The sequence below is a fragment of the Erpetoichthys calabaricus genome, chromosome 15 (assembly GCF_900747795.2).
Source record: "Erpetoichthys calabaricus chromosome 15, fErpCal1.3, whole genome shotgun sequence".
Classification (NCBI taxonomy): domain Eukaryota; kingdom Metazoa; phylum Chordata; class Cladistia; order Polypteriformes; family Polypteridae; genus Erpetoichthys; species Erpetoichthys calabaricus.
Genome location: NC_041408.2, coordinates 80,722,445 through 80,746,491, shown reverse-complemented (window position 1 = coordinate 80,746,491; position 24,047 = coordinate 80,722,445). Strand labels below are relative to the sequence as shown.

At 35.1% G+C, this 24,047-nt stretch overlaps 1 protein-coding gene across 1 annotated transcript in view; it reads right to left on the bottom strand.

The window, feature by feature from the left end:
* tjap1 (tight junction associated protein 1 (peripheral)) overlaps positions 1 to 24,047 on the bottom strand; it is a 100,468-nt gene that overhangs the window by 24,026 nt on the left and 52,395 nt on the right. Inside the window, exons 3-7 of the mRNA XM_028820154.2 lie at positions 19,698 to 19,757; positions 10,300 to 10,472; positions 7,607 to 7,635; positions 5,580 to 5,741; positions 2,113 to 2,179 (exon numbers count right to left, since the gene is read on the bottom strand). Of these exons, the coding sequence (XP_028675987.1) occupies positions 2,113 to 2,179; positions 5,580 to 5,741; positions 7,607 to 7,635; positions 10,300 to 10,434 (393 nt within the window). The 5' untranslated portion in view covers positions 10,435 to 10,472; positions 19,698 to 19,757. The remainder of the gene's footprint in view (positions 1 to 2,112; positions 2,180 to 5,579; positions 5,742 to 7,606; positions 7,636 to 10,299; positions 10,473 to 19,697; positions 19,758 to 24,047) is intronic.

The following is a 24,047-nucleotide window of genomic DNA, read 5'->3' as shown; positions in this document are numbered from 1 at the left end:
TTGACTTAAAAAGAAATATTTTGGACAGTAAAATATGAAAACAGGGACAACAGACAAAATTCTCATACTACAGAAGACAAAGACTATTTGATCACACAATTCTATCACTGTATTCAAGTTTTTAACTCTGTAAAAAATACAATCAGAAGTTTTGAAGTAGTAAAAGCGCATTTTGTTACCCATTTTGCAACTTGCATACAAAATATGTAGAAATATCCTGGTTTTATGAAAAACATTTTCATAAAAAATGTTTGATCTACAATAAGACGTGGTACTGCGAAGCATATAATATATAGCTGCTGAATATTGATAAAAACACCAGTTAAGTAACCTAACTGGAAATTTAAGGAAAATGTTCTTGATCTTCACTACATATGAACCATGTAAGTTCAATGCAGTCTTTATAGTATATAATGTATGAGGATAAGTTGTGTATACCTAACTGGAAGAAAACATCACAGTGCCATCCCTGAGAGAAAACCGCTCAACCACCTTGACTTTTAGCCAAAAGTTGCACTTATTTTATCAGTACTTTACACTTCAAAGAATCAAACCAGTGTGATAGAGCAGGAAGGTGTGTAATACACAACAGTCCTGTTTTTCTAAAATACTTTGCCCCTGTTGCATTTGGCCTGCTATCTGGAATTCTCTCTCAATTTCCTACAAATGCTTCAAGAGTCTAATAAAGAGTATGCTTGTTAATATGGTGTTTTTAAGACTTGCTCACAAGACTCTAGAATCATTACAGTGGTGCTTTCTAAGATAGCAAAATTGTATAAATATCAAAAACAACAACATGTTTATTTTTAGATTAAAATTATCATTAAAAAGTGTGGTAAAATATTTTATAAGAAAAGGGCCTCGTTCAGGTGTTGTTCCTGCCTTGCGTCCAATAATAGAGACAAGAAAATGGACGGATATTCTGACAGTTTCAGGTATAAGGGGTTGCAAGGGTCAAAAGTGTCACAGGACACATGAAATGTGAGGGCCTAACAAATTCCCAAGGGACAGATGAAAGCCTGTACTGATAAGGGGGATAGAAATCTACATCCTAGTGTTGGAAGGAGGACATCTCCAAGGGAGCGAGCCAAATGTCCTATAACTGTACATTGGAGCCAGAAATGAAATCCTAGGAGGGTATTAGAAGTAAGATTACCAAAAGACACTAATTGGCAGGCAATCCAAAAGACCCTGGAGTGCCATACCTCTCACTTGTGTTGAGTAGAAAGCCAAATAAGTGTGACAAAGGCCATACTTTTCCTGAAAAGGATAGCAATACACAGAAAATATTGTAGAGTCAGGTGTCTAAGAATTTGGCAGTGACCAAAACAAAATAAGGAATAATAATTTAGATGATCAGTTATGAATATGCTTTACATATAAGCAATTGCAAAAATGATAAGACACTGAACAAAACATGAATATCAGCATGCAATAGAAAAGTAATTTCCTTCAAGGACTCAGACACAGTTATTTTAGTAGTAGATTAGCTACAAAATATGGTGAAGATGCCTGATGTTTAACATTAGGGAATTATTCCACAAAAACTAAAATTATTAACAAGTTGCTTTTTTTGTTAGTTGTACATGTTGTTGCTAAATGTCTTGCTATAGTTTTGGGATTCGCAGATGATTGAACATTACTACAACTCTAAAATAATTGGCTATTAAAATAAGTTTTCTTGGAGTTTTTTAGATTTGCTGTGGTACCCATATGTATAGCGAGATTGACCAGTTACTTAATGCTCATTTGTAAATGACTTTCTAGAATAAAAAAAAAAAATACAATAAAGAAAAATCTGGTGAAACATCACATAATATTTCAATACAACCATACAAATGGTAGTAAAAATATACTGTAATCTGGGAATTCTAAAATGCATATTTACCATCAAAGATATAGTCTATTTAGTCTCACAAAGGTAAAAAAGATATACAGTATATGAATTTTACATTCAAATAAGTGTGAGTTCACTCAAGCACTGTAATCACAAGAAAAAAGTTTTGCCCTGAATGAGTCTGTATGAGGTTAAAATGAAACTATACATACTAAAGTGCTTTGGTTATGATAGTATTGTTTTCTTTTTGATATTAAAGTTATGCCTTTTCTTACTAGAGCACGAAGCTTTTCTTCAAGGTCTTGATTAGCTCTCTGTGATGCCGTATAACTGTTCTGCAGCCTGAAACAATAAAAATACAAGGTATAGTAACATAATGCATCACTTTCCACTGGTGCTAGTCTATCTGATGGGAGAGACCACATGTAAAGTCAATAAAATCTTAGGAAAAAAAATCCAGAGAACTATGGAAGAATTAGAGCACATCTGGGCTGTAGCCTTTCCTGTAAGCAAACCTTCAGGATCAGAAAAAGTGTATCAAGAAATGTTGTTCTTGGCAACCTACTTTGGAATACATCTTTCGTGATGACTTGAAGGATTTTAGTCATGAAGCCCAATAAATATAGAATTAATAATTGTTTACAATATGTTCCACTTTATGTAGTGCTAAGAAGTCACTATGTATCCAGTAGTAGTACTTTGAATGTAACAATTTCAAAATTTTTGCAATGTTTTTCTTAAACCATCTGTGGGATATAGAGAATGTTGCAAGGCATACAAATCCGGATATGCGCAACCTGTATGATGCATTTTAAATGTCACATAAGAAATACTGTGTTCATTCAATCAACAATTAAAAATTATCTAGTTCAGGCAATGTATTTGGTTTTCAGTTTTTTCTGTCTCAATAGTACTACTTTCAATGTAACCTCCAAACGTCTCATATTTCATTACATTTGAATACTGGCACCTTGAATGTTCCAAATTTGGAGAAACCTTAAAGCAATTTTGAATTTCTTTTCTCTACACTATTTCTTTTTTACAATTCTAAAAACACTTTATCTTCTCTTCAGCTGTTCTTATATACTCATGAATTTTGGTTAATAATTTGTAAGATCTCCACAATTAACAATTAAATGGTTTCTTTTTTTATTTTATACTATTAACAAAAATATACAACTTTACAAGTTAAACATTTATTGACAAGGAGCATGCTTAAATAAAACTAAACTACCTGCTTTTGTTTGCTTTGCAAAGTAAATGCCTAAACAATAATCTAAACAGACAAACCAGAAATGAGCATTAACCCACCCTAAAAAAAAGCACCGTTACCTATGGACCATTCACTGCAATCTTCTGTAAAGTCAGAGATATACACACTTAAGTGGCTGTACAAAAAATTCTACAGGAAAATTTAATAACATAATGATCCTGCCTGGTTTCAGACATCACTACTCCAGGGCAAGAACAGAAACATTTACACTCTGTTAATGTGGATGAAATTCTTCTGAATCAGAAAATCTTTGTTTACACTATTACCTGTGATATATTCATACTCATTCTGAAAGCTTTTCATGAGAAATATTTCACAATTAATGTAAAGGTATACTCTTCAATACAGCTGGAAAACATTTCATTGACTGCATCAAAGAAACTAACCCACCCAAAACACCTGGTATGATTTACTATTTGGAAAAGCTGATTTAACTTAAGCAAGACAAACTCTAAGGTCTAGTAGAGGTAATTATGTTTTTTTTTCTCCTAGCCTTATTTAAAGGTTAATTTGGCTTAAAATAAAAACATGACCATAATAAAAATAGTACAACACTTCAGGAGAAAGTTGTTTTTCATTATTTTGCATACATAGGAATGTGTGATATTGATCATCACTGTTCAACACATACTGTAAACTGCAAACAATTAGCTTCAAGGTTAAACCTTTGCCTTGGAGCTGCTGCATTCTTAGCCTCTGTGGATAAACTATAGCCTCACCCAACAACTGCTTGCACTTTTCTTTTTTCATCTTCCTTTGGCTAAAGTGCAAGCACCACAAAAACACAGTAAATTGGAAACAAAGCTTCAAGTTAAAATACTAACAGCAATTAAAATACATTTTTACAATTAACAATATCTGACTGGGTATCTGTCACACAATTATTTCAGCAATAGTAGCCAGCTTTACTCTGAGTTCATTAATGTTGTAAGTAGGTAATGATGGTGGTGTAATAGTAGCTTTGATGTCTTGCAATAAGGAGATCAAGGGTTCGCATTCCGGGTCCTTGCTGTGTGAAATATTGTGGCAGGCAGTGTGGCACAATAGTTAAGGCTTTGGACTTCAAACCCTGAGGTTGTGGATTTGAGTCCCACCACTGACACTGTGTGAACCCGAGGAAGTCACTTCACCAGCCTGTGCTCCAATTGGTAAAAAACAAAAAGAAATGTAACAAATTATATATCAAACATTGCAAGTCACTTTGGACAAAAGCTTCAACCAAATAAATAATAAATAAATTTAAATAAACTCTCATGTCAGGTCAGCAGGGGCAGTGTGGAGCCATGATTTCAGATTAACCGCTAAAATGACGACATTTGAAATTTTGGGTTGTGCAAAAATGTGCAAAGCCTGCAAAAGCTGGTTTTCACTTATATATTGTGCTCATTTATACAAGAACCATATATCAAAGCACAAATTAAATTGATTTGTAACAAATATTTCATGCAATGTGCTCTTCTAAACTCTGGCAATTTTAAAATGACAGAAAAATGGGTTTCAGTCAGTTATATCATTTATTAGGCTCTCATATTATTCATACAACTTTTTACCACACACCGTGTTCCAGTCTTAACAGTTAATATGTGACATGGTTAGTGCAAAAGGTAAATATGACCATATAATGCTGTGAATTTTGATGATGTGACATGGAAAAGGACATGCTGAGAAAAGGCAGCAAAGGATGTCCAGGAACCAACTATTAAAGCAGAAAGTATAAACAAACTAAGCAAACTTAAGTGGAATGGGTAGTTAGAGATAAATAGTTCATGGGAGGTATGGACAAAGGTGTTATAAGAGCTCTGGACTTGATACATGATACAGACTAAAATGACACCTCAAAGTAAACAAGAAAAACAGAAGTTGATATATTTTAATCCAGATTTAAACAGATTTGCTTTTGAAAACAAACAAATAACATAACATTCTTCAAATCCAATTGAGGGCACTGGGGGCAACAAACAAAAAAGACTTGGAAGATTCCCACACACAAACAGGGGCCGATTTGAAACCACCTAACCTGCACATATATGGAGATATAGTGGGAAAACCAGAGCATTGGAAAGAAAACCCACAAATGTGTGTGTGCAAACTCCATACACTGCTATATGTCTGGGTGCAGTATTTGAACCCAGAATACTGAACTGTGAGGAAGCAGTGCTAACCAATGCATCACTTTACTGTCCCAGAACATGCAAGTTGACAATGCAAAACTTGAATATGTAACAAATGTGGAATCAACTAGCAGTCACTGTAGCTGTTATGGTTGCATTAAATGGTCATTCTTAACAGTCCTATATATAGTGTACAATTGATCACATTTCATATTTATATATCCCATCTCATTTTATTAAACAAATATACTGAGTATCAGGATGCATATTTTCAGCGTACTTTATAGGATTTTTAAAAATTCTATCCTGAAGAAGAAAAAAAAAAAAGTTTTCTAAAGGACAGTATTTATACTTTTACCTGCGGAATTTATCCTTCATCTTCTCCAACTCATCTTTTGTTCTTGCCAGCTCTGTTTCCAAGTAGTGCTGACTAGAGTTAAACTCAGACTCCATTGATTCCATCTTATGAGTGGTAAAGGAGAGTCGGCAACGTAGATCTTCATTTTGCTGCTGCAGGATACTACAAAGAAAAGTTAATCAACAATCACATGCTGTTGATTTAAAAAAAAAGAAAAAAAAAAAATTTGGCTTAAGCTTATTTTCTGACAAAAATGTTAAATTTACCTACAGCTACATATTTTCATACCTTGAAATAACCTGCATTAAATTTACAATAACTGAATAAATCGCAGAAATATTTTTTGTTTCAGTTCATGTACATGGCAGACTATGTTCAGTCTGTGCAGCACATCCTGCTTTGTAAGTGTAAAATTATATAGTTATCTTTGTTTCTATTTTTTCTAAAATGCACAGAATTCTAAATGCGGCCAAGAGACAAAGTTAGTTTAGTATTTATGTACTGTATCTGGAAGAGAAGAAAAAAATCTTTGTTTTCTGATAAACTGAAAACTGTCTAGTTACGAAATTTTATAAAACACACAAAGTATATTTCTAACATAGCCCAAAGAAAATTTCATAATAGACAACAATGGGAGGTGCTAGATACCATTGCCATTCTATTACATAGCGAGAGTTTTTTAATCACCAACATTAGATTTCTGGTCTATCAAAATGAAAGGCAACTAAAGCCTGAAACTTGACAAAAACATAAAATGCATTTATATTTATGATTGTGATATTTTCCTATGTATCAGTATTTCCTTATTGAAATTTTTATTAAGCACTTTGTGTAAACATGGTTGCAATTTTTTACTTCACAAACACATTTTTTACACTATCAGTAAGACTTCCTTCTTGTCATGTTGAACTTTTACTTCCCTCAGCTCTTCCAGCTGGTGCGTCTAGCAATAGCGCGCAGAAGAAACCTCATATGAAATTGCTTAAAATATTTGGCTATAGTGTTCAATCTTAAAAGCAACATTTTGAGAAAGATAAGCTGTGAAGAGACCTCTGGTGCTACTGTGACTTTTGCTTAGTTTTGGGGTGTGAACCCCTTCAGTTAACACGCCCCCATTCCCCAAGAGAATCACAGCACCATTTGTCCCTGCTGAGGAATTCGTTCAGGGTATTGCTACTCCTCTCCTTGCCACACATCCATTCTAAGATGGTGGCACTGGGGGTCAAATATGGTGACTAGATGTACAAGCAGCAAGTTTAACTTCTCAGGTAAATTCCTTTTTTTTTCCTTTTTAATTCTCAAAGACACTCTAGTAATTGCAGCACATACAAATTTTCATACTACTAAACTATGACCATATTTAATATAGAACCTTAGAAATAAACATTGGCACAGAATTACTAATGGGATACAGTCATTTTAAAATTTAACTGTCTTGACAAGTGTCAAACTAAATTTTAGAACAAAATAAACATCATTAAAAAAAGCACAAAAATCAGTATATATATGGAAGCATATTACATAAAGTGCAAAAATGGAATTTGCATGTGTAATAAATTAACAACTATATAAAATAAGGAAATATTTTAAATTCTACAATTATTGAAGCCTACTTAATAAAAAGACCTTAGGGCAGCATGTCATCAAATGTGAAAAGTTTATTACTACCATTTCTTGCCTGGCTTAATTTTGTGACCCGGCTATACAATCTCTATGGGAATTAAAACTGACCCCCCATTATGTGCTTTTGCTTCTTAATACATTGTGTAAACATTCATGATCTTCAATTATGGTGCTTACTGCAATGAAAACCAACAACCACTGTGACTCAGAAGGGTCCAGCTTGAATACTGGTGCATTTTGAAGGCCTTGCTGCATTGTCACGTAATTACTACTCTACTTTATTTTTAGCAGTAATATCATACACATAAAACTATAATATCCAATTAATCCTGTTAATGAAATCCAGGATAATATTGTTTTTTCCTGGCCAGATTCAGAAACAAAATGACAAATTAATCACTTACTTGATTCTATCAGTATCTGATAAAGAATCCTGCCAAGAAAAAATTAAAAACATCGGTTACAAAAAAAATCTTCACTGAATTTCTCTTATTTTCTCATCATTAAAAAAAATAAATAACGACATACCCTTTACCCTGTTTAGTACTGAAATTACACTACAAAGAAACACATGTATACCTAAGATAGGACATTATCTTAATTTATAAGGAAAACAGTGAGAAAAGTAATAAAAAATAAAGCCACAAATTTGACAAATAAAATTAGCAAATCTAAGTGAACATCTATCATTTCTACTGCTTAACTTATTTGTCTGTAATGTTTTATTTTAATTATTTTTGGTATTACAACTATAAAGAATGAATAAAGTATTTTTCTGAACGTCTTGTAAAGCACCTTGAGCTACATGATTTGTAAGAAAATGTGCTACAGAAATGAATGTTAACAAACATTCCACATATGAATTTTTTTGTGCACCATCAAGTTTTTCTCTAGGGTTTTTTTCTGAATGCAATATTATTTCATTCATGATTAAATGGATATTACAGATAAGTGCAGTACATAATTTAAAATTCAGCATGATTCTGAAAAGAAAATACCCAAGCCTTTAAGTGGAATGTGTATGCGTGTACATTTAATATTTAAAAGAAATAAAAAAAATTGGAAGGTGCATTTCTAGGTTCTTGAATTTAAGTCAGGAAAAGCAAACATAGTAATAATCAACAATTTCTTTTCTCTGAAAACATTTTTGATAAATTTAATTATTTTACAGATAAAGCAAGTATGTCTGCAAGTGATGCAAAAACAGATAATGTATTATTGTTAACATGAATGGTTTTTTAAATTCTGGTATAATTCAGACTGTCTGTAATTGCAGTCCAAGTTACATATTAGACTTAAAACTTTTTTTTCTCTTTTCTTAATTTTACACATTTGTTCTGTGGGATTCCGTCCATATAATGCACAAGAAAAATCAAAACTTACATTCTGCTGTTTACCACTTTTAATAGCAAAAGGAAAAAAATCAATGAGATAACATTCAATACTCTGTATTTATCAACAGGTTTTCTCAACTCACCTTAAGCAGTACTAAGACACTGTAAACCAAAGCCAGTACTGGCATCAATGCCTGCAAGCAGAAACCTCTCCACAAGAAATGGGAGGCCAATATGCTACTGGTAAACTTTAGTGAAGTAATATGTGATTGCACTTATATTTTATGTCTCTTAAATGACATAGTAGGCATTTGATATTTTAACAAGGAAACCTTTTTATTGTTACAGTTGTTGAACTGTACAATGTAACAGTATAATTTAAACTTTCAACAACTGTAATCCTATCCTGCAAAATAATCAAATGATTACAAAATTAATCAAATAATCTATTACTTGTATTAGCTCAAACATTTACTTAATTAGATTCTAAATAGAAAAATATAACATTGAATCTGAAAGCTGAATGTTTATATATTGCTTATCCTGGCTTTTAAATAGAATAAGCAAAATTCAAGTTTCATACCTTACCTTAGAAAACCATCTGTTTGGTCTCTATCCAAATACACCAGAGGTTGAATAGTGTGAGTTCATATAACCAGACATAGTTCTCCTTAAAACAACATACTAAAGGGTTTTAGGTATGCCACTGAGCTTTTCTTTACAAACCTCTGATTTTGCTATTTTACTGTTGCTGCTGTTTTGTTCTTTAGAGTTTCTCTTACCTTATTATTTTGCTCAGGGGACCTGGATGTGTTCAAGTGACTTCTCTTTGCAGCAGCAGGTTCTCTCAAAGACCTGTGAATAACATCTTGAACATGCTGGGTTTTTCTTCTTTTGTCACAGGTCACAAGTACATTTTTACCTTTTCCTTTAGGTTTTCGTGCCTTCTTTTCTTGGGTTACAATTGTATTAAATTTTTTCTTCATTTCCAAATGTTCCTGGGAAGGTGTATGAGGCACTGAAGCTTGAAGCAGACCCTTCTCGTTAAAATCCTTGGGAGGCTGCTTTCGCTGTGCCCCTAGAAAATGTAAGCTGGCAGGGCTCAAAATCTGATAGATAATTTCATCAAGGAATTGGGAGAATTTAATTTTTTCTTCTACTATTTGGGTTATACAGTTTGAGTTATTGGAGATATTTGGGGAGGGCATCATCTGGTCTACTGATGCCTCCAAGTTCCCCAATAGTGAGCGGCTTTGTGATGACGATTTCTGAACAGTGAAATGCTTAGGTATTTCTGCAGATCTAATTTTGTTTGCTTTCATCGTCTGTAAATTTGCTGCAGATGACCACTTAGGGAAATCCTTTTGTGGTCTTGAATAAGTACCAAGCTGCTGTCCTTGCTTGGCAAACAAAACTTCACATTTCTCCTTGAAAGGCAAAGACTGAGAAAGACTACTTGTCTGTGAAGAACAAATGCATGGTTCCCTTGTTGATGATGAACATTCTTTAACTGATTCTACAAATGTGCCTTCTTTTCTCTTTATAAAGTGATTTAATGGGCTTGCTTGTCTAAAAAGTCTAAGGGGAGAAAGGAGTGTTAAATCCAGACTCGAGGGGGTTGAGACTCCCTTCTCACTTTCCGATACTAAGGACCAAGAGGAGGATACAAGGTAATGAATATCTGAGCTACCTTTTCTTAAAGTATCTGGATAGCTAAAGTGAAATCGCCGGCACACAGGAATAAAGTTTCTGAATTTAGTTACCTGACAGTGCTCATCAGGATAAGAGATATTCTTTCCATCTAATTCAAGATGAAATGTAGACGCGTCGTGTCGTACTTCCCGATGCTGAGGAGGTGCCTTGCGATAAGGCTTTCTTATGGGAGCAGCACTTGTCATTCTATCAATTCTCTTCTCTTCTCTCGTTGAATGTCAACCTAACAAGACCAATGGTGGGGGTTAAAAAAAAATAAAATCAAAACCTGTCTGCCAGCCTTGATGCGTTATAAAGATTTTTTTTCTGTGCTGCAAAACAGCAATGTAATATTTCCAAGAGATGGAAATCACATCTGCAGACAATCAGTTCTGTACTACATGAGCTGAAGCAGAGCAATGGTGTGGACAAATAAAAATGTTAATTCACTGGATGTGATGCTATGTTCCGAATGTGTACTGCACACTAACAGGATCAAACCAGCCTCTCAGCTACTGATTGATTTTACATAACAGCAAGTGTTTGTCATACAGTCAACTCTGAGAGACAGCATAGAGTTTATTGACTCAGACTATATTGCACTGCCAAAGCTATACTGCACTAAAAGGCTGTTTAGGTGCTAACACACTTTTACAGAAAGACATTGTTTTCTGAGCCACCCTGTTTAAACAAATGGCATTAAACCTGTTACTGTATTAAGACTTCTGGCAAGAAGTGATAGCTGGGGAATTTTTTCCAAAAGTAATTAATAAAAATACATAAGTTTTTAAAGAATATTTTTAAAAGCTCTGCTGTAATAGCTTCATTCTGCGAATGATTGTCCTTTTCAATTTTAAAAAGCAGTCTATATAATGTTTTGCACTGTTTGCATCCAGTCCTGCTTTCTGTGCAGTATTATACTATAATTTGGGTGTATATTGCAACTACTGTTCAATGTCTGGGTTGATACTTTTCTGTTGTGCGGTTATATTGTTGAGTGTGGGATGCTGGGCTAAGAAAAATTCCACCAGCTTTTGAGACATGGTAATAAAAAATAGAAACAAATTTACTCAAGATGAAATCAATAATCAGTGGTAAAATATAAATGTGAATAACTATAATATATGTCAATAAAATATACAAATGCGGATTACCGACCATTTTTATATTTGTATCTCAAAGATAAAAGAAAAAACATTAAACACATCAATGGATTCCAACTGTTAGCCAATGGTTAACTCCCTACTGTCTGACTCCAACCCCCCACCCGCCTAATTCCTCCATAAAACTGTAATAAGTTACTGCAGTAGAAAAAATAAAATCTTGGCACTGTTTCTTTTGTGAAGTTTTTATTCGTTTCATTTAACAGTTAAATGTCATGCTCTCAGTTTAACAGAATACTCCTGAATGAACAATTTCCACAAAAATCATGTTTTTGTTGTAATATAGAGACCAAAACTGCAAAGTATTGCAGATGTGTGCTCACAAGACTATTAAAGAGTTTATACACAACGCCTGTTGACATGTACTTCACCTGCTATACTATGTAAACAAACATGCTGTTTACCTTTTTAATCATTTATGTGCAATATGTATTCACAAAAATAAATCTATTTGGATACAAGTCTTTCTCTTAAATAGCTATTTAGATTCAGTGCCACTTTAGCATAATAAACTATATTTTTAACTTTCTATGTATTATGCTTTATATTTGTTTACATTAACCTTCAATTGTCATACGTACATTTCTAAATTTTGCCCAAATCATTCTGTATATATTCTGACTTGTATCTGTTGATCCACCAAATTTAGCAACTGCAACACATTTAATTCTGGCTGTTTAATTTATACAAAATATACTAAAAATTAAAAAGCACAGACTCCAGACTTGAACCTGTACATTCACACTTTTACCCAAAAGCAGTTTAAAAAAAAAAAAAAAAAAAAAAAAAAAAAAAGGTTTCACAACATTATTTACTAAGACGGTTCTAACTAGCATGCGCTATCTGAAAACCAATCATTCCAATAAAACAAACAAACAAACAAAAGAAAGTCAGGTTATATAATAAGGAACAATTACCAATAATAAACTGTTCTTTCTTACATCCTACAAAAGCACCAATAAAAAGTGTCATACAAACTCCACCCTATTGAATTCCATGTTGACTGGGCACTAACTCTCCAGCACTAGATAAATTGTACTCCAATGTGTCTTGTTATGTTGTACTCATTTCTATTAATTTCTTGTGGCACATTTTAATCTAACTGGCCTATGGCTACTGTGATCACTGAGATAAACATACACAAAGCACACATGCAGTGAAATACAGTCACATGCATGTGTATTGTTTTATAAATGTAAATATTTGACAATAATCGTACCATTACTAGCATGAAACAGGCCCTTCAAACATTCTATTGATTGTTAGTAGAGGCCTTCTGAGTATTATATTATACCACTTCTCACACTCAAATGTCAGATAATATCAAAATGAAATCAATACATTGGACAACAACTGGAAGAACACGGAAGGTATTATTGACAAGCCATCTAAATCTTTCAAAATCTGCAATTTTTTGGGTACTGCCTATGATGTATTGATTTCTTTAAAATTAAAATCTATTTGTCAGATCAGAGGTTGGAAAAAATGTGGGTCAAAAACACTGCCTCTGCTTGCCTTTAGGTACTTGGACACGTTTTTTCAGGCTGTAATCAAGCCATCATAAGTGTTTAAAAGCTTACTGTAACTCAGCCATTTCAGACTTCTGAATCATTATGTAAATTAACAGCTTTTATTTTCCACTTTGTGTAATGCCATGGTACACAAGGAATTACTGGTTTCACAGACCCTGCCGTAGACAACGTTTGATTATCCAGTAACAGTGTTATAAACTGAACATTAAAGTTTTAATGGAGGACTCATTTCACCAAAAATTCCACATGTGAATAAAAGAATTAATGGCATCATCTGTGACAATGCACTATCGGGAACAATTTTAATTCATCTAGAATGTTTTGCCAGAAAAATCAAATATGGTCAACTATCCATCCTAAAATATTCCTGACTGACACTATCTTATACTGCATATGAGTGCCACTGTGAATAGCTATCTATATCTCACATTTTCAAAAATAGCAAAATAGTCAAAGGTCTAAATGGAGTTCTATGAACTTGCAGCTGTTCAGCTTTCCTTATTTATTTGGTCAAGTTTAAATTCCAGCATCAAATAGGTCGGTCAGAAACAATATACATCCAGAAGGAAACAAAGAATTGTACATTAATATTTTTTTTAAAGTAGGCACACTTTTTTGGTTTTATGTTATTTAAATAAGCTTAAGCTATAGACACCCAAAAAATCTCTTATGTTTACAATAACATGCACCTTGCTTGTACACACACACACACACACACACACACAACTACATATATAAAAATAACTATAAAAAATATATATAACTCTGCCCCCTGCTCACTTTGCTCGCCCACCTCCTTCCAGACCCCCAGGGCATGCTACGCACCAGCCACTTCGCATATCTGTATCTCACATTGTGAAGAGGGGGGCTGAATGCACGCTAAGGAGATGTGGTCGCTCCTCCGAAACCCCCTCTTAAACGGTGATACAATGGGAAACAAATACATTTTTTTAATCTCCTTTATGCTTAATCAGCTGGCTTGCTGCTGCTTGTGTCGCGCTGCGTGATCTGCATGTCACGCGGCATTTCAAACATTTAAAAGCCTGTACAGCAGCTGTCCTCCTTGTCTCGCGGGACGTTAGTGTCTCCGAGAAAATCACGTCTCGACCCACGATTTTTTTTATATAATAGAGATAAACATACAGTAACACACAAACACACACGTACGCACGCACACTCAGTATATATGCCATGAAAAACTGATGTTAAAGAATCCATATTGTATATGATTTAGCTTCTTTTTGTTAAGTTATATGTGAAGAAATTCATGCAAGTAAAATGTATTTTGGACGTACTGGTAGCTGCACAAAATGAATAGCATAAGTACATGAATCACTATAGCACTAGACAAATTTACAACAACACCATAAAAAACATCATTTAATTTGCAAGGATTTCTGCAGGTGAGTGTAACATCTTAATTTGTTATATTTTGCCAATTCTAAAGCATAATTTTAAATGTACCATTGATATTTCATACTGATATATTCCACTCCGACACCTTTCACATCACATATGAATGCTGAAACTGTTATGTTCATATCTAATCCAATCCCATCTAATTCGGTTTGTGGCAACTTTTCTTCTGAAAATCGTGATGTTAGCTTGTATGGTTTTAATGGAAAATACTGTCCAAAATTAGAACATGTTATTTCGAAAATGCACAAAGTGGAAGATTATTAATAATGCATAAAATGAAATGCTTTGCACTATTTTCATTTGAGACCGAGTGCATGTGAAAAAAAGAACAGGTTCCACATGTTCCTATGAACAATTTATATGATCTGCAGTTTTCTAAAACGTTTACACTTTTTACCAATTCAATTTACTTTTGAAGAAATGCATTATTTGGATAAGGTCTAATCAGGTGTGTTACTTTCTTTTTTTGGCAATGCTTCCAAATGATAAAACAATGTTACAAAATTGCTTTAAAAAATGAAGGTTTACTAATTTCTTTTACATAAAAGAAAAAAATCTGGCTGCCTTAACCTCGATACTGATTTCAACAATGCACATTTTGTGTGTGAAATCTGCGGATACATTTCCAGGCCATGGTTCAAGTGGGTACAGTAAATCGCCTAAGTGATGTTCTTATATTGTATGTATTCATAAAAACAGAGTCAAAATTTCTTGATGACCCAAAAATTGATAACCCAGGCATGAAACATGCAAAGATAGGCTAATGGATGTTATAGTCCTCCGATATTAAATGCTGCAAACGTTGCCTAATGACAATATCCTGTCTTTACTTCTACAGTAGATGTAATAAATACATTTCCCATTTACTATTCCAATGAACATTTATTCTCCTTAGTGAAAATTTTAGAGACATACTCCTGTAATCATATTGCAAGTTTAATACGTAGTCTTTTTACTTTGCAAAACTATTAAAATCACTATGACTATATATTGTAAATTATCCCAACAAGAGATAATAGTATAATTGCAAATGACATTATCAGAAACAGAAAGGTCTTTTGATTATCCAACTAGTCTATTCAAGTGTAAATAATTATTAATTATTTACATCACATTCATTTTCTTTGTAAATGCAGACGATTTATTTTTTGTAAACTATGTTGCCACCTAAAGGTAATAACTTTCTTAGAAGAAACAGACCAAGTAGTAGGAAAATAAGACAAATAAATATTGCACATCACATAGGCTATCTGTTTTTATTTGATTGTAAAAAAAATGTTTCCTATATTTACGAAAAACGTAGGCAATCCACGCTGGTACTCTGTAAAGTTCTGTTTATACTTTGCGTGCTCGAATTTTGTGATCATGCGGTCTTGTGCACATTGACTACACATGTGCTAGAGAAGACAACATGAGCTCATTCGTGAACAGTTGTGTTAAGTGATTTGTCACTACTTGTACCTATAAAATCCAATATTAAAAGCACAAAGAACCAAATGTGTGACAAGAAATTGCCCAGACCTTGAGCAAAGATGAAAGCTTGTGCAGGCAGAAATGTAATGTAAAGGCAAAAAAAAAAAAAAAAAAAAACTTTGTGGGAAAAGTCAGGGGATTCTGTAACAGTGCAGTGTCGTGCACAGATCAGCTGTACCATAAATAGACCAGGGTGCACATCCTTTGTGTTTGACTGCATCTGCAGCGGTCTGTTCCCAGGTATAAAATGGGTCTGAAGGAAAATTTTAATTGAATTTACTTTTCAATGGCTAACTCTTGTACTCTTAATTATTACTTCAGATCATCAGGAATACATTTAATAGCTTAATGTATATTAAACTCAATATTTTTAACAGAGTGCAAGTTGGCCTAGAATCATTATTGGGTGTACCTTATGTTTTAGCAGAACAATGTTGCTGTTATTTTGCACATTAGTGGTTCTGATGGTCATCGTGCCTTCAAGCTTCTGTATTAAATTACCTGATGTTTCTGTACCTAGACTGTGAAGTCTATTAACTACTCTCCCTCTAGGTGTTTATTTTATTTTAATTTACTTCTGCATGAAAACCTTACTCCATAACTGTTCTTTTTAACAAGTGGCAAAGTCACTGAGGAGCCACTCATTCCAAATAACGTATACTGCCTATCATTGCGTATGATAAAACTATAAGATGTTCATTTTAAAGTAAAGTTTAAAATTAAACCAATATAAGCATGCAAAATAAACAGTTAATATGTTTATTATTAGTGTTAATATTAAAATGTAATTTGATTTTTTAATGTTCAAGAAAGGCACAAGATTAGAATATTTGCAAAAGCACATATTGTGCACACACCTCTGAATAATTAAAATGAGTTATTTTACAGACAAGTAAACATTAGCACTTAAAAAGAAATGAAAGCATGCAGTAAATTGTTACTTAAGAAATTATATTTACAATAAAATTCAATGTGTCTAGCATATGACTTCCTTACATAAAGCAATCATTTCAATAGTACAATACTATACAAAACCATTTTATTATATGGAATTTAATAGAAGAATCAGATCCTGTCTGGGAAATGTATACTATTAGAATTGAGCTGCAACTGGGGCATAAATCCAAAATCATCTTGGCAAAGAAAAAATCTGCTGTAGCAGTTTATCTAAAACAAAAAAAAAAAAATTAAGAGGCCTTCAGACTTTCACAATGCTAAACACCAAGTTTTATTTGGACAGTGATGTTTCGAGTTATGATGTCTACAGATTCGTTTTCTAGTACACATTGACACACATATCCTTCAGTGGCTAAACCATGTTCAAGGATGTCTAAAATTTTAAATTCCTTCAAAACCCAAAGTCAAAATTTAGACCCTGTAACAATATGATGATTTTACATGATGAGCATATTGTATATCCAAAAAAGTAACAAAAAAGAGATCACAACTGAATATCAGTATTTATTTAGGAGGAAAAATATTAAATAGTTCTATAAGCTGTCAATACATAGAGTATTGTTTTAAGTTGTCTTTGAATCTAAACACCACTTACAAGCTCCTTGATAACTGCAAATAAAAGAAATTTACATGGCAAAGGGAATGGCACAATTTACCCACACTGTATGTCTAAAATAAAATTGTAATAAACTGTAAATATTATATACATACAATGCAGTACGCATATAGAAGATTCACATCCTATAGCCCTTTCCAAAATACAGAAACCCTGAGGTTATTATTTTTTCTCCTTTACATTTCCTTCCTTTCCAATTCTATCACAAGATTCAACACCAGTGTACAGTAAATGTAGGTGGGATTGTGGGGGTCAAGTGTCTTATCAGGGTGTAACAGTGATCCAAAGACACATACTCATATTTACAGTGAATAGTGTTTAAATTTACCTTCTTGAAGTTCCCAGAAGCAATAAATAATCCCTCATGAAGATGATGAATAGCTTGCTCAGGGAAGTGCTAGATTTGTTTTTAAGCAGGATGTAGACAGTAATAAATACTGGAGAGGTCTCTGGGAAGGTAAAACAGGTGGCACTTGATCTTTGAATACTCCAGTTAAGGGGAACAATGTTTTGAAGCAATTTTAACATCTGTGTGCAAGGTGCTGTTTAACAAACTGCATACTATTTCCTCTGCTTTTACCGGAGGGTTCAGTCTGGTCTTTGCTTAGGTTGAAACCATTTAGCAGCATTGAGTGTGTTCCGTTAGCCATGTTTTGATAGATATTAATGCATGGTGGGTTTCAAAAAGAGATTTCAAAATTGTTTATAATATAGCATTCACAAACTTGATGAACATTGGAAAAAACAGACACGCATGGAACAGTAATAAACCACTAGGTGGAGCACTTGCTGCAATATGTTTCTCTTTATAAGTCCTATTTCTACCTCAGAATGAACCCCTGCAAGCATCGATATTAGGAACTAATAGCATACATACAAATTACATAGTAGTAAGATACATCTGCAACATGCGTAGTTTTGCTCATTATATATTTGTCACTCTTTGTCTAGCACTTAATAATGAAATAGTGATACTTTCTTGTATGCTTTCACATCTTTACATCACAACAGTGAGTGATGCTGTTAGGAAGATTATTGATTTGCTTTCATGTTCAAGTGCAAGTTTACTGTCACACAGATATACAACAATTAAACCCTCACTTGAAAGTGTCATATTTGTGGTTAGTGATTTGCATACTTTTGCATTTATTATTATTATAATTGTTGTTTTGACATGCACAATGCATTATCTTAAGTGCAATAAAGTGGTCTGAGTGGACCTAAACTCTGAAGTTTCTATATGTTGGGGTCCTGTACGTGTTGACTCTGCATACCCTGCACACCAAGACATGGACGGATTCGAAGAGGATGCCAGTGGCAGTGCACATGTGCTGGAATGATTCTGCATTAGTGCAGTGCCTCTCAAACACAGTTGTACAATAAAAAGAAAAGGGTAGACATTCTCTCTCTGTGACTGCATTGACAGCTCTCTGTATCTGTTCAGTTTTAGAAGTCTAAACATTAACTTACTTCTAGCATGAAGTTACGCACTTCAGAAAAAGCAACAAGTGGGAAGTTTGACTCTGGTGATATGTCTATCACAAGGCAAGGCAGGTATCCTAAAGCAAGCTCAGAAAAGACAAAAACCTCCCATAGAATAAAAAGAGGGTCAAACACAAATCCTGGAGGACCTGTTTGATCCACATTCTCAGTAAAAGTACACACCACTGGGCCTCAAGATCCAGAAGGTGTTCATAAATACCAAATGTACACCATTCATAGCAATTTTGCTTTTTGATCTTCCAGTGTCAGCTCATTCTACCATCGTGAAGCTTAATTCATCATGTGCTGCACTTTTCACATACTAGTAGATAACTCTGGGATGAGACCAGTGTCAGGTGGCTTAGTACTACTCCAAACAATAATGTGTTGTCACAAGAGTAATACTGCCCATTGCAAAAGGATCTGCAGATTAACAATTTAACTTTACCAAGTACCATCCCCAGCTACCTATACTCAAGTTTCCACTTTCCTGCTTCTTCATGTATTGGGTCCTGGACAATCTGGTCTCCTTTGTATATTTATTTCAACAGCAGAAATATCAAAATGTAGTAGAATTATAAACTATCAAATATTAGTTATACAGTATGAAGCCTATGAAAAGAGGGGAAAAAAACTGACTAATAAACCAAATTATTAAAAAGAAAACAAATGCAATACACACAACATACGGAAAATTGAATAACTCAAAATGTAAAAACATTTCAGCATTTTCAATATTTTAGCTTGATCTACAGTTTTCTTTGAATAACATGCAAAAAGCACACAAAAAGCTTAAACATTAAGATGGGATACTGAAAAATAATTACCTAAGTGCAGGAGTATGACGCAGTATTATGTCTATATGATGACTCACCATACACAGAAAGCTGGAATAGAAAAAAGGAGACAAATATATATAGAAAACATGTAAAAGGGGTAAGCAACATAGATGACATCTTAGTGACACTGTCACTCAATAATGTACTTTGTTTTTTTGTTTTGTTTTTTAATATAAACACCACCAAGCACTCTCTATGCATTTAGAAATCTTTTCCAATTAACCTTGACAAGAATTTCATTGATGTCTCTGCCTTGCGTAAAAGAAAAAAGATTTATAATGTAACCACTGCTACTATGATTGAAGGGTTTAATCAGCAGTCATTCACATGACAAAGGTTTGGGCTGTGCTGTATATTTAAGAGATTCATCCATCTTGTAAATAATATGTGATGTGATTGGGTAGTGGGTTAATACATCACCTACTAAAAATCATATTTACCTACCATTTTTATTATATTTTGGAACATTGTGAGTATTGCAATGCAATGTTTAAGCCAAATTAGCATATCTGAAGACACCCAAAGTAATGTGAATATTCCTTATGGTGACTCTGTACAGACAGAACTTTTGACAATGTTTATTTAGAAATACAAATTTGCCTTACAACAAAATTTGCCATGTTTACAATTTTCTTACGGGTTAACAGAAATATTACAGTTTCAAGTTGATTCCAGCAATGCTTAGTATTTCTTCCATAATCCCATCATAAAAAACTGTGCCAGAAAGCAACAGTATAATTTAACATTAATCTTCTTTAAGCTTGCTATTCAACAATATGTCTATTTCAAGAGATTTTTACTAAATACATTAAATGAATTAACATTCATATACAGTTAGGTCCATAAATATTTGGACAGAGACAACTTTTTTCTAATTTTGGTTCTGTACATTACCACAATGAATTTTAAATGAAACAACTCAGATGCAGTTGAAGTGCAGACTTTCAGCTTTAATTCAGTGAGGTGAACAAAACGATTGCATAAATATGTGAGGCAACTAAAGCATTTTTTGAACACAATCCCTTCATTTCAGGGGCTCAAAAGTAATTGGACAATTGACTCAAAGGCTATTTCATGGGCAGGTGTGGGCAAGTCCGTCATTATGTCATTATCAATTAAGCAGATAAAAGGCCTGGAGTTGATTTGAGGTGTGGTGCTTGCATGTGGAAGATTTTGCTGTGAACAGAAAACATGCGGTCAAAGGAGCTCGCCATGCAGGTGAAAGAAGTCATCCTTAAGCTGCGAAAACAGAAAAAACCCATCCGAGAAATTGCTACAATATTATGAGTGGCAAAATCTACAGTTTGGTACATCCTGAGAAAGAAAGCAAGCACTGGTGAACTCAGCAACGCAAAAAGACCAGGACGTCCACGGAAGACAACAGTGGTGGATGATCGCAGAATCATTTTCATGGTGAAGAGAAACCTCTTCACAACAGCCAACCAAGTGAACAACACTCTCCAGGGGGTAGGCGTATCGATATCCAAGTCTACCATAAAGAGAAGACTGCATGAAAATAAATACAGAGGGCGCACTGTAAGGTGCTTTTGCTAAAGAACATCTAAAAAAAGCCATCACAGTTCGGGAAAAACATTCTTTGGACAGATGAAACCAAGATCAACCTCTACCAGAATGATGGCAAGGAAAAAGTATGGAGATGGCGTGGAACAGCTCATTATCCAAAGCATACCACATCATCTGTAAAACACGGTGGAGGCAGTGTGATGGCTTGGGTGTGCATGGCTGCCAGTGGCACTGGGACACTAGTGTTAATCGATGATGTGACACAGGACAGAAGCAGCCGAATGAATTCTGAGGTGTTCAGAGACATACTGTCTGCTCAAATCCAGCTAAATGCAGTCAAATTGATTGGGCGGCGTTTCATGATACAGATGGACAATGACCCAAAACATACAGCCAAAGCAACCCAGGAGTTTCCATCCATCCATTTTCCAACCCGCTGAATCCGAACACAGGGTCACGGGGGTCTGCTGGAGCCAATCTCAGCCAACACAGGGCACAAGGCAGGAACCAATCCAGGGCAGGGTGCCAACCCACCGCAGGACACACACAAACACACCAAGCACACACTAGGGCCAATTTAGAATCGCCAATCCATCTAACCTGCATGTCTTTGGACTGTGGGAGGAAACCAGAGCGCCCAGAGGAAACCCACGCAGACACAGGGAGAACATGCAAACTCCACGCAGGGAGGACCCGGGAAGCAAACCCAGGTCCCCCAACTGCGAGGCAGCAGCGTTACCCACTGTGCCACCGTGCCGCCAACCCAGGAGTTTACTAAGGTAAATTCTTGAATGGCCAAGTCAGTCACCTGATCTTAACCCAATTGAGCATACAGTGCATCTGGAAAGTATTCACAGCGCATCACTTTTTCCACATTTTGTTATGTTGCAACCTTATTTCAAAATGGATTAAATTCATTTTTTTCCTCAGAATTCTACACACAACACCCCATAATGACAACGTGAAAAAAGTTTACTTGAGATTTTTGCAAATTTGTTAAAAATAAAAAAATTGAGAAAACACATGTACATAAGTATTCACAGCCTTTGCCGTGAAGCTCAAAATTGAGCTTAGGTGCATCCTGTTTCCCCTGATCATCCTGAAGATGTTTCTGCAGCTTAATTGGAGTCCACCTGTGGTAAATTCAGTTGACTGGACATGATTTGGAAAGGCACACACCTGTCTATATAAGGTCCCACAGTTGACAGTTCACGTCAGAGCACAAACCAAGCATGAAGTCAAAGGAATTGTCTGTAGACCTCCGAGACAGGATTGTCTCGAGGCACAAATCTGGGGAAGGTTACAGAAAAATTTCTGCTGCTTTGAAGGTCCCAATGAGCACAGTGGCCTCCATCATCCGTAAGTGGAAGAAGTTCAAAACCACCAGGACTCTTCCTAGAGCTGGCTGGCCATCTAAACTGACCGATCGGGGGAGAAGGGCCTTAGTCAGGGAGGTGACCAAGAACCCGATGGTCACTCTGTCAGAGCTCCAGAGTTCCTCTGTGGAGAGAGGAGAACCTTCCAGAAGGACAACCATCTCTGCAGCAATCCACCAATCAGGCCTGCATGGTAGAGTGGCCAGACAGAAGCCACTCCTTAGTAAAGGCACAAGGCAGCCCTCCTGGAGTTTGCCAAAGGCACCTGAAGGACTCTCAGACCATGAGAAAGTAAATTCTCTGGTCTGAGGAGACAAAGATTGAACTCTTTGGTGTGAATGGCAGGCGTCACGTTTGGAGAAAACCAGGCACCGCTCATCACCAGGCCAATACCATCCCTACAGTGAAGCATGGTGGTGGCAGCATCATGCTGTGGGGATGTTTTTCAGCGGAAGGAACTGGGAGACTAGTCAGGATAAAGGGAAAGATGGCTGCAGCAATGTACAGACACATCCTGGAGGAAAACCTGCTCCAGAGCGCTCTTGACCTCAGACTCAGGCGATGGTTCATCTTTCAGCAGGACAGCGACCCTAAGCACACAGACAAGATATCAAAGGAGTGGCTTCAGGACAACTCTGTGAATGTTCTTGAGTGGCCCAGCCAGAGCCCAGACTTGAATCTGATTGAACATCTCTGGAGAGTTCTTAAAATGGCTGTGCACCGACGCTTCCCATCCAACCTGATGGAGCTTGAGAGGTGCTGCAAAGAGGAATGGGCGAAACTGGCCAAGGATAGGTGTGCCAAGCTTGTGGCATCATATTCAAAAAGACTTGAGGCTGTAACTGCTGACAAAGGTGCATCAACAAAGTATTGAGCAAAGGCTGTGAATACTTAGGTACATGTGATTTCTCAATTTTTTTATTTTTAATAAATTTGCAAAAATCTCAAGTAAACTTTTTTCACGTTGTCATTATGGGGTGTTGTGTGTAGAATTCTGAGGAAAAAAATGAATTTAATCCATTTTGGAATAAGGCTGTAACATAACAAAATGTGGAAAAAGTGATGCGCTGTGAATACTTTCCGGATGCACTGTACATGTCACTTATTGAAGACTAATCTTCAGACTGAAATGCCCACAAATAAACAGCAACTGAAAGCCGCTGCAGTAAAGGCCTGGCAGAGCATTAAAAAGAAGGAAACCCAACATCTGGTGATGTCCATGAGTTCAAGACTTCAGGCTGTCATTGCCAGCAAAGGGTTTTCAACCAAGTATTAGAAATGAACATTTTATTTCCAGTTATTTAATTTGTCCAATTACTTTTGAGCCCCTGAAATGAAGGGATTGTGTTAAAATAATGCTTTAGTTGCCTCACATTTTTATGCAATTGTTTTGTTCACCCCACTGAATTAAAGCTGAAAATCTGCACTTCAACTGCAT